At 51.4% G+C, this 9,846-nt stretch overlaps 1 protein-coding gene across 1 annotated transcript in view; it reads left to right on the top strand.

Moving 5' to 3' along the window:
* Positions 1-9,321, top strand: part of camk1da (calcium/calmodulin-dependent protein kinase 1Da) — an 89,888-nt gene extending 80,567 nt beyond the window's left edge. Inside the window, exons 7-11 of the mRNA XM_035424668.1 lie at positions 1,962-2,074; positions 3,788-3,866; positions 5,894-5,981; positions 6,100-6,334; positions 9,089-9,321. Of these exons, the coding sequence (XP_035280559.1) occupies positions 1,962-2,074; positions 3,788-3,866; positions 5,894-5,981; positions 6,100-6,334; positions 9,089-9,246 (673 nt within the window). The 3' untranslated portion in view covers positions 9,247-9,321. The remainder of the gene's footprint in view (positions 1-1,961; positions 2,075-3,787; positions 3,867-5,893; positions 5,982-6,099; positions 6,335-9,088) is intronic.
* Positions 9,322-9,846: the final 525 nt, after the last annotated feature.

Below are 9,846 nucleotides of genomic sequence, written 5' to 3'. Positions count from 1 at the left end.
AACCACGAAAATCACTGAGGTGTAATGTGGTCTTTTTACCAACTGTGGCTGGAGCTGTGCAGTTTTAATGCCATACTTGCATTTAGGGCCATGGCCAATTGGCCCTCTGCTGGGGCCTGCACGAGCTTTGGGCAAATCTAGAGCACAGACGTGCTGAAAAAGTGGTAATAACAGCTCACTGGGAAATATGCTGCAGGATATGACTGGAGCAGGTCAAAGGTCAAATGACACCGGGAGAGACAGCTATAAATGGATTTATTAAGTCATGCAGTAGGTCACAAGTCAACCAATCAACAGGTTGTGTCCAGGTGGTCCTGTGTTAAAAAAAAAAAAAAAAAAAGAAAACTGAAAGAAATCGCTTTTCATCTGGACATGGGTCTTTTCCTCCTGTGATTTCAACTTATTTTTCTATTACTGGTCATAATAAGAAGTTCTCAAAGGTCCAAAAGTCCTTTAACAGCAGCAGCGTTATTGAATGTGGCGGATTTTTTGAAAGAGTTACTCAGCCGGTAACTGGGTGTTCACTGTGTGCTGCCGTGTACTCTGCTGTGTTGAGTCGAAAATGCGATGCGATGGTTCTGTTCTGGCGGGCAGAACTCAAAAATATTTTCCCTCATGTTTGTTATGGAAACGACGCAAAACAAAGACGGAGACGAATGCTTGAAGCACCAAGTGCAGCTGACGGGTTGCTCTGTAAATACGTTGTTGTGTTTTCAGTTATCGTTCTTCCCAATTTGGCGCTAATACGGCTGTGACGCCTGTTTACGTCTCGGAAACCGACGGAGTTTCAGTTTGAGGAAAGGCCACGATTCTGCTGGATTTTCCGTACCTTTAAGGGAAAATGCACTGCTACTTTCAGTTATAAGTACGCTCTCGCTTCACGTTCCAAAAATGTGTACCTCTCAGGCTCTTGGTGCGGTGAAGCAACGTTGAATATTTGTATAAATGTGTAAGAGTTACATCACTGACCCATCCTGCAACATTCACACACTTGCTCTCATTAAAATTAAAATCAAATGGCTTGACTAGTGTCCTTCCATTGCCCGTGTGTGACGTCTGGGTCCCAGAACGTTTTGAGTGATGGGACCAGCAGAGATGGATGTGGCTCGGAGCTCTGGGAAAAATCAGACGGATGAACGTGGGAGTCCGTGGCACATTGTTCCTCCTCTTCTCTCGGGTTCCCATCCGTGAATTTCTCCACTAATTTGCAACGTCGCTTCTCAGAGGTGCTGGGGGTGATTAGCAGATTCTTTAGGCTTCGAGGAGCCAGGATCTCATGCCTGGTTAGCCACCTGTCGGGTGTGAAGATTGCTTTTTGGTAATCGGGTGAAAGTGATTAATTCCTTCACAAACAAAAAACTGGGTTTTTGAATCCAAAGAGGACAAGGTTGGAGCAGCGAGAGCGTGAAAGAAGTACAAACCTCGATAATGCCAAAATGAAGCAGAAAATTGGGAGGATGTAGAATTCTCTCTGCGTGTGTATTCAGGGAGAAAGGAATTTTAATGGCGTTTCCGTTTAGCCAGATCTCTGCTGCAGAATTAGTTCTGTCGTGTCAGTTAGAAGTTTGAGGAGCTTAAAGTTCTGTTCTCGTGGCGAAATGGAACACGTCCAAATGATGTGACCCGTGTTTGACTCGCAAAGCCTATCTCTGATATTGTTTATTTGCCTTAAATTATGTCTTCGTATAACAAAACACAATATGCACAATATGCAAGTGTCTGTAGTTTTATGTTACATACATTCTTTATTCTGTCTGATGCTCGACCTGGAATTCTCACTGGCGATCCTCCCCCTACAATCCCATCTTTACAAAGAAACTGGTTATGACCAAAATTGAATTTGGTTGCAATGTCCTCTGCTCGAAGGGTCAAGCTGAGAGTATGTAAGCCTACAGGTGCAAGCTGTCTTATTTTGTGTGTGCCTGTTTTCCTCTGTTTTAACCTCATTTTCTGTCCGCTAGCTTGTGTGGCTACCCGCCCTTCTACGATGAGAATGACTCCAAGCTGTTTGAGCAGATCCTGAAGGCAGACTATGAGTTTGATGCACCTTACTGGGATGACATATCTGATTCAGGTGAGCTTTGCTGAATGAGTCGGGTGTATAAATGTGTGTTTGCTCGCATGCGTGATAAAAGGAGCATTTATCGGTGTTTCTTTTTCACTTATAATTTGTCAGCACTTGTCCATTTGCCTTTTCTAAACGCTAGCTGTGAGTAGAAAAATCATAAAACAAAAAAGTACAAGATCGAACCTGTGACCTTCAGGTTACAAGACCAACTCCTTACCCATTATACCACACTGCTGGCCCTTCCTCCAGCCCTTATCCCTTCCCCAGCTCGTTCTCTGGCCCTTATCCCTTCCCCAGCTCGTTCTCTGGCCCTTATCCCTTCCCCAGCTCGTTCTCTGGCCCTTATCCCTTCCCCAGCTCGTTCTCTGGCCCTTATCCCTTCCCCAGCTCGCTCTCTGGCCCTTATCCCTTCCCCAGCTCGTTCTCTGGCCCTTATCCCTTCCCCAGCTCGTTCTCTGGCCCATATCCGTTCCCCAGCTCGTTCTCCAGCCCTTATCCCTTCCCCAGCTCGTTCTCTGGCCCTTACCCCTTCCCCAGCTCGTTCTCTGGCCCTTATCCCTTCCCCAGCTCGTTCTCTGGCCCTTATCCCTTCCCCAGCTCGCTCTCTGGCCCTTATCCCTTCCCCAGCTCGTTCTCTGGCCCTTATCCCTTCCCCAGCTCGTTCTCTGGCCCTTATCCCTTCCCCAGCTCGCTCTCTGGCCCTTATCCCTTCCCCAGCTCGTTCTCTGGCCCTTATCCCTTCCCCAGCTCGTCCTCCGGCCCTTATCCCTTCCCCAGCTCGTTCTCTGGCCCTTATCCCTTCCCCAGCTCGTTCTCTGGCCCTTACCCCTTCCCCAGCTCGTTCTCTGGCCCTTATCCCTTCCCCAGCTCGTTCTCTGGCCCTTACCCCTTCCCCAGCTCGTTCTCTGGCCCTTATCCGTTCCCCAGCTCGTTCTCTGGCCCTTATCCCTTCCCCAGCTCGTTCTCTGGCCCTTATCCCTTCCCCAGCTCGTTCTCTGGCCCTTATCCCTTCCCCAGCTCGTCCTCCGGCCCTTATCCCTTCCCCAGCTCGTTCTCTGGCCCTTATCCCTTCCCCAGCTCGTTCTCTGGCCCTTATCCCTTCACTGATCACATCACGCTGCTGGAATGCTGGGGGGGGGGGGGGGGGGGTCGTTCGGCTGCTCCAGACCCTCCGGATCGGCGTGGCGGTGCGGCGGCCGAACTCTGGGGGGGGGGAGGGGGAGGGGGTCCCGCTACAGCCGCCGCCACTTATCCAGCTCTCCCCGCTGGCTGCCAGTAACGTGTGGACGATGAGGGCCCCTCAGTTTACAGGAACCAGCGCTGACAAATCTGCCGTGCGTTTGCTAAACAAACACCAGCGAAGGCTGTGACGACTGCCCAGAGGCTTCAGATGCTAATAGTTATTTTTACATGCTTTTCTGGTGATATGTGACCTGCCGTGTGTGTGCGCGCGTGTGTGTGTGTGTGTGTGAGGATGCGAGTATGCACTCGTGTGTCTTTGCTTGTGCGTGTGTGTGCATAGTACGTGTGTCTATATGTGTCTATATATGCCTGTGTGTGTGTGTGTGTGTGAGAGAGATTGTGTGATTGTTGTGTATGTGTGTGTGTGTGTGTGTTTGTGTGCGAGTGAGAGACAGAGAGATGGACTGAGATTTATGGCAGTTTTATTTACATAGCCTGAGGTTGTAACACACGGAGATGTGCTCATGTGTTTGACAGCAAAGGACTTCATCAGCAGTCTAATGGAGAAGGACCCGGCTAAGAGGTACACCTGTGACCAGGCTCTCCGACACCCCTGGTGAGTCCTTTGTCACATGGCACCTTTTTGGGGAAAAAAAAAAAAACTTTCTTCGCTCGAAATACCCCATAAATCCTCAAACCCCATTGTAAAGAGCTCCCATATCATGTCTTACTCTGCAAAATAACACTAATGCACTGTAGAAGCTGTGTAACAAACCTGATTTGAGCGCGTTTAGACGCGACCATAAAACCAGCCACAGGCGGCGCACTGTGAAGGCATCGGGAATGCGTTATAAATACACTGTGACCGCATCACCATTAGGGGTGCGAGCGCTCCTCGACCGCGTTTCGCCCGTTAGCGAAGCTCACGGGGTCCTCGCTCAGCCCTTTTCGGTGAGGTCAGCTCTCCCGGGTGTGCGGGGGGGGGAAACGGAAAATCTGCCGAATGAACGCGTCCCGATTAGCCGCCGACGCGCTTAGCGACACGCGGGAGGACGCTAGCCGCGCCGATCGCGAACCGCAGCGCGCGCCTCCCGAAGGGGGGGGCCATCGCGCTGGAGCGAATGAGTCAGACGCGCCGCGCCGGGCCTCAAACTCGCCCTGAGGCGGGAACGCCGCCACCGCCGCCGCCGCGCGATGGGTCCACTGCCGGCGGGATGAGTGCCTCTCCAAAAACACCGAAGCCCGTCTGACGTACGGAACGCCCCAGACGTGGTCCTCCGCGGTCCGGAGAGTGGACAGGAAGTCACGAAGCACGTCGCACGGCAGTAATGAGTGCAGGCTCGAGTACCATAGAAAGAGCTGCTTAATTTAAATGTGCATTTAGTTAAGTGATGTCCGTTACCGATGTTTCGCTGTTGCCTGGTGGTGATGTAGAAATGGTCCTAATATACTCTGAGGAAGGCTTGCCGGGGTGAAATGTCTGTGAGGAAATGCACTTCACTGGACGAACACGGTGCTTTCTCAGTCAGCTCTTCATTCAAACTGCATTAACAGTTCTGACGATGGACCTTGTGCGGTCCGTCGTCAAAACCACATTTTGCGAACTCAAACTGTAAAGTTTGTAAAAATGTAAACCTAACCCCTCGTCAGTAAACGTGCTCAAACCCTGAAGTTACATTCTTTGGAATTGTAAATGTGCAACAGAGGAACCAAAGCTTATTAAAGTGCAGGATGTGGCACAGCAAAATTACGTCTAGCAGGGGGCGCTATAGAGCACAAGTAATCTTTAGCCAATTAAACATTGGAATGGAGCAGTCTCTTCTGTCTGGACTCACTGCCTGTTGAGGTAGGTTATTTCATCATTATTGTCATCAGAAATAGTAAATTGGCCGGGGTTCAGATCTCTTGACGAGTCGGATCCCATTAGCATTATCATTCTGCCTGGCTGTTGCCGGGCAGTAATTCTGCCATGAAATGACTGCGCTGTGTTCAGTGGCTACGGATTTAGCTTATTAGCGGGTATTAGCGGGCCTGTTATCCCCGAGCAGCGGGAGGCTCGGGCCTGGAGTCTCGCCCCTCAGAGAGCTCTGTCTGGGTTTTCATAGTTCAGGAGCGGCACGCAGCTTCAGGAATACCATGTGAGGCATAGTTATGGGGGTTGCCAGTTCAGCTCCATCAAGGCCTCTGGCCTGGAGTGGCTCCACAGAGGTCCGTAACTCTTGAGTTACCAAATTAAAAACGAGCGGAATGTTTTCTACGCTAGCGGTTTTTTATTTGTTGTTGTTTGCTGAGCTGGCCGAGACGTTTGTGAAGGAAGGGAGTCGACGGTCGCAGGGATTAAGTTAAGGGCGCGTGTTGACTGAGCACTAGCCTCTGCCCCTGCTCTGTCCGAAAGGGAAATATTTTCACTGGGATGATGAGTGACGGACGAGTGCAGAGGGTCTCTTGTGCTGAACCTTTTTAAACCTTGTGGCCGTCAGCAGTGTTAAACCAGTGCTTAGTTACGCATTGCATTCCTGTTTTGACTGGACCAGTGTATTGGGGCTTTGAGTTGGGCTGTGAAATATGGTGTGCGGTGGCATTTGTACTTTCGCCCCCTTGTACCATTTGGTCAAATTTGTTCTCGGTTATTCTTTTTCTCAGGATCGCTGGGGACACTGCTCTTTGCAAGAACATCCATGAGTCCGTCAGTCGACAGATCAGGAAGAACTTCGCCAAAAGCAAGTGGAGGGTGAGTGCTTGTTACGCGGAGTCAATGTCAGAGGTTAAACTGGTTCGTCACTCTGGCCTCTCTCTTCTTCCCTCGCTCTGTAACGTTTAGTTTGTGTCCTTTTGTTGCTCTCGTCCAGCAAGCCTTCAACGCCACGGCGGTGGTGCGTCACATGAGGAGACTGCAGCTGAGCAGCAGCATAGACAGCGCTAACCACCCGAGCCACAACCGCAACCAGAACCAGAACCAGAATCAGAACCAGAACCAGAACCAGAATGCGGCGCACATCAAGAGCTCGTCCATAGACTCCACCACCGGCCCCGCCACCACCGCCGCCGTCGCCAACCCTGCCACCACCACGCCCCGCAAGGACTGTAAGTGCTGCCCTGGCCTCTGGCTCTCCCTCGCCCCCGCACCGTGAGGCCCTCCCACCTCCCCATTAAACAGGCCAATCAAAACCAGTATGAGATAGCTTCCATCATTAACCAACCAATCAAAACAAGCATAAGATAGCTTCTATTATTAAACAACCAATCAAAAGCAGCATAAACCAGCTTCCATCATTAACCAACCAATCAAAAGCAGCATAAACCAGCTTCCATCATTAACCAACCAATTAAAAGCTGCATACACCTGCTTCCATCATTAACCAACCAATAAAAACCAGCATAAACCAGCTTACATCATTAACCAACCAATTAAAAGCTGCATACACCTGCTTCCATCATTAACCAACCAATAAAACCCAGCATAAACCAGCTTACATCATTAACAAACCAGTCAGAACAAGCATAAGCCAGCTTCCATCATTAACCAGCCAATCAAAAGCCGCAGAAGCCTGCTTCCATCATTAACCAACCAATCAGAACAAGCATTAGCCAGCTTCCATCATTAACCAGCCAATCCCATCATTAACCAACCTATCACAACCAGCATAAATCGGCCCCCCTCCCCCTTTGAAGTAAAACTACAAAACCAGCATATTCCAGCTCCTATCATTAACCAAACCCCCCCTCGCTGAAAGCACATACATTTACAATAACAATGTCCCCCTGAAAGCTCACCACAGCCCATTATACCCCACAGCGTTTTCTTACCACTCACAGCTTTATCCTGATAACTCACTGCAACACGTGCTTTCTGGGAATGGTTTATTTGCTCTGTGTTACTGCTTATGTGTGTGTGTGTGTGTGTGTGTGTGTGTGTGAGCGAGCCTCAGTTTGTGAGACACCTTCACTGTGGTCAAGTCAGGTGACCTACCAGGAACAGCCTGGCCAGACTCCAGTCAGATGAATCAGGCTCAGCTGGCCCGTGCACAACCTGACCCCCCCCCCTCCCCCCCCCCCGCCCCGGTGCCTGTAATGGGGGTGTCGGGCACATAAACCCCATTCGCCGGTCCTTAATGCAGTGCCTGCTGTAACAGGATCCGCTTGTGTCCTTCCAAAAGTGCACTCCGTACTTAAAAACACTGGTCTGATACGCTAATGCACAGCCTCCTTCGCCCCCCCCCCCCCAAAAAGGCAGTTATTAAAAACACCAGCGGAATAAACAGGTTATCCCGTGGAACATTCCAGGGACTTCATGCACTTGCGGTTAGCTTACATTGAGTCAGTAAAATAATAAAAAAATAATGTAGCATCGCACCATTCATTAAATAACACGGTGCTTAATTTGAACTTGAAGCGCACTTGGATGTCTGATGCGAAGAGATATAACGGTGTGACACTTTTTTGGCTCTCTTAGCGCTGTCTCGGAATGTGTCTGTGGGTGTTTTATTGTCGATGGAATGATTTGCTGAGCGCCGCTGGAGCTCGTTGTGTGCCGGCTGCCGCTGCGTCGCCTTTACTAGGGGGGGACGATCGCAAGGCCGTTCGCCTCAGTTTACCTCACCTGCCTTCAGCGGGTTGAGCGCCAGGTAACATTTGAGAACGCGATCGAATTTTTCTCGGTTTGTCACAAACGTTCACTGACCACGGCTGAAAGTCTGAAAAGGTAGTGCGCAGTGAACAAAAAAAAAAAAAGGCCCAAACACTAGAATTCATCTTAAAAGATTATTTGTTGCTAACTTTAAAAAAAATTATCTGCCTGAAGTCCATGTTGGAAAAGACTCTCCTTCTCGTTGTCACTCCCGTCTTGATTAAATCGAAGTGATCCGCAAACAAAATGGAACCTTCAATTTTAAACCGTTTCAGCGGTTTCCTTCACGTTTACAGGGGGTATGCTGTAGTTTGCTGTAAACAATCGCCTTGTTGAACGCCTGTCCAGAAAGAGCTTGACAAACGGCCTCTCTCCCGCTTTGTCATAATTGCTCCTCCTCTTTTGTGGGCGTGGTCACCCAGTGAAGGCTCTCGGCCCTCCCCTTTGACTCCATAGTCCTGTGTCTGTGTGTGTGTGTGTGTGTGTGTGTGTCTGTCTGTGTGTGTATGTATGTATGTGTGTGTGTCTGTGTGTGTCTGTGTGTGTGTGTGTGTGTGTGTGTGTGTGTGTGTGCGCGTGTGTGTGTGTGTGTTTGTGTGTATGTATGTATGTATGTGTGTCTGTGTGTGTGTGTGTGTCTGTCTGTGTGTGTATGTATGTATGTGTGTGTGTGTGTGTGTGTGTATGTATGTATGTATGTATGTATGTGTGTGTGTGTCTGTGTGTGCGTGTGTGCGTGTGTGCGCGTGTGCGCGTGTGCGCGTGTGTGCGTGTGTGTGTGTGTATGTGTGTGTGTGTGTGTGTGTGTGTGTGTGTGTGTCTGTGTGTGTGTGTATGTATGTGTGTGTGTGTGTGTGTGTGTGTGCGTATGTGTGTGTGTGTGTGTGTGTCTGTGTGTGTGTGTATGTATGTATGTGTGTGTGTGTGTGTGTGTGTGCGTGTGTGTATGTGTGTATGTATGTATGTGTGCGTGCGTGTGTGTCAGTTCTTTAAGGGCACTGCTGCTGTGTGTCTTTCTGTCGCTGGCGTGTGGAACTAGCCCCCCTGCGCTAACATCACAGGGCCCTGCTGCTCGGTTGCTAAGCGCTGAAGCTGTGCCGCGGTTGTGCCGCGCGGTCGGTGGGCTCGTGTGTCGCGTTGCCGTGGCGCTCCGTGCCATGGCAACCAGCGGCGGGCCACCCTTTTTAAACCTGGGTGTTGTTTCCGACCAGGTACACCGACGCCCCCCACGCCCTGCAGCCTGGCGTCGGCGGCCTCCTCTCCCGGGGGCGCCCTGTCGTCCGTGGGGGCGGTCCTGCCCCCCGTGGGGGCGGAGCAGCACCGGCCACGCCCCTCCACCATCACCACGGTGCACACGGGGACCAAGTGACGCCAGGTTCCGCGGGGAGCGAGCTGGGAGGCCACGGCACTGTGAGGGGGGGGGGAGACCACACCCCGGTCCCACCCCCCCCCCCCCCCTTACAGTGACCACACACCCCCAAGAAAAAACAACCCCCCCAGCCCGCCCCTCGCCCTGCCCCTCCGACGCACCTGGGAGGACTGGATGAGCAGAGGACTTTGAAACCGCCATATTTTCTACCGTCTCCTTCTGACACGAAGACCCCCCCCACCCCAAACCCCCGCCCCCCCCGCCCCCCCCCCCCCCCCCCCCCCCCCCCGCATGGCGTTCCCAGCACATCGCATCTGCATGGATCCCGCCTCGGATCTCCTCCGCACCTTCCGGCTCCAAGCCCCGCCTCTGGGGAGGACTCCCCACCATAGAGTCCGCGTGTCCAGAGCGGGGAGGACTCCCCACCATAGAGTCCGTGTGTCCAGAGCGGGGAGGACTCCCCACCATAGAGTCCGTGTGTCCAGAGCGGATCTTCGCATTAAAAAGGCTCGGTGTGCCTGGTCCGGAGGCGAAGGACGACTCACGGGAAAGGATCATTTTTACACAATTCAAACACCAACTTTTTAACGACCTAGTGAT

Source organism: Anguilla anguilla, chromosome 7, assembly GCF_013347855.1.
Source record: "Anguilla anguilla isolate fAngAng1 chromosome 7, fAngAng1.pri, whole genome shotgun sequence".
NCBI classification, from domain to species: domain Eukaryota; kingdom Metazoa; phylum Chordata; class Actinopteri; order Anguilliformes; family Anguillidae; genus Anguilla; species Anguilla anguilla.
This window is presented reverse-complemented; position numbering and strand designations above follow the sequence as displayed.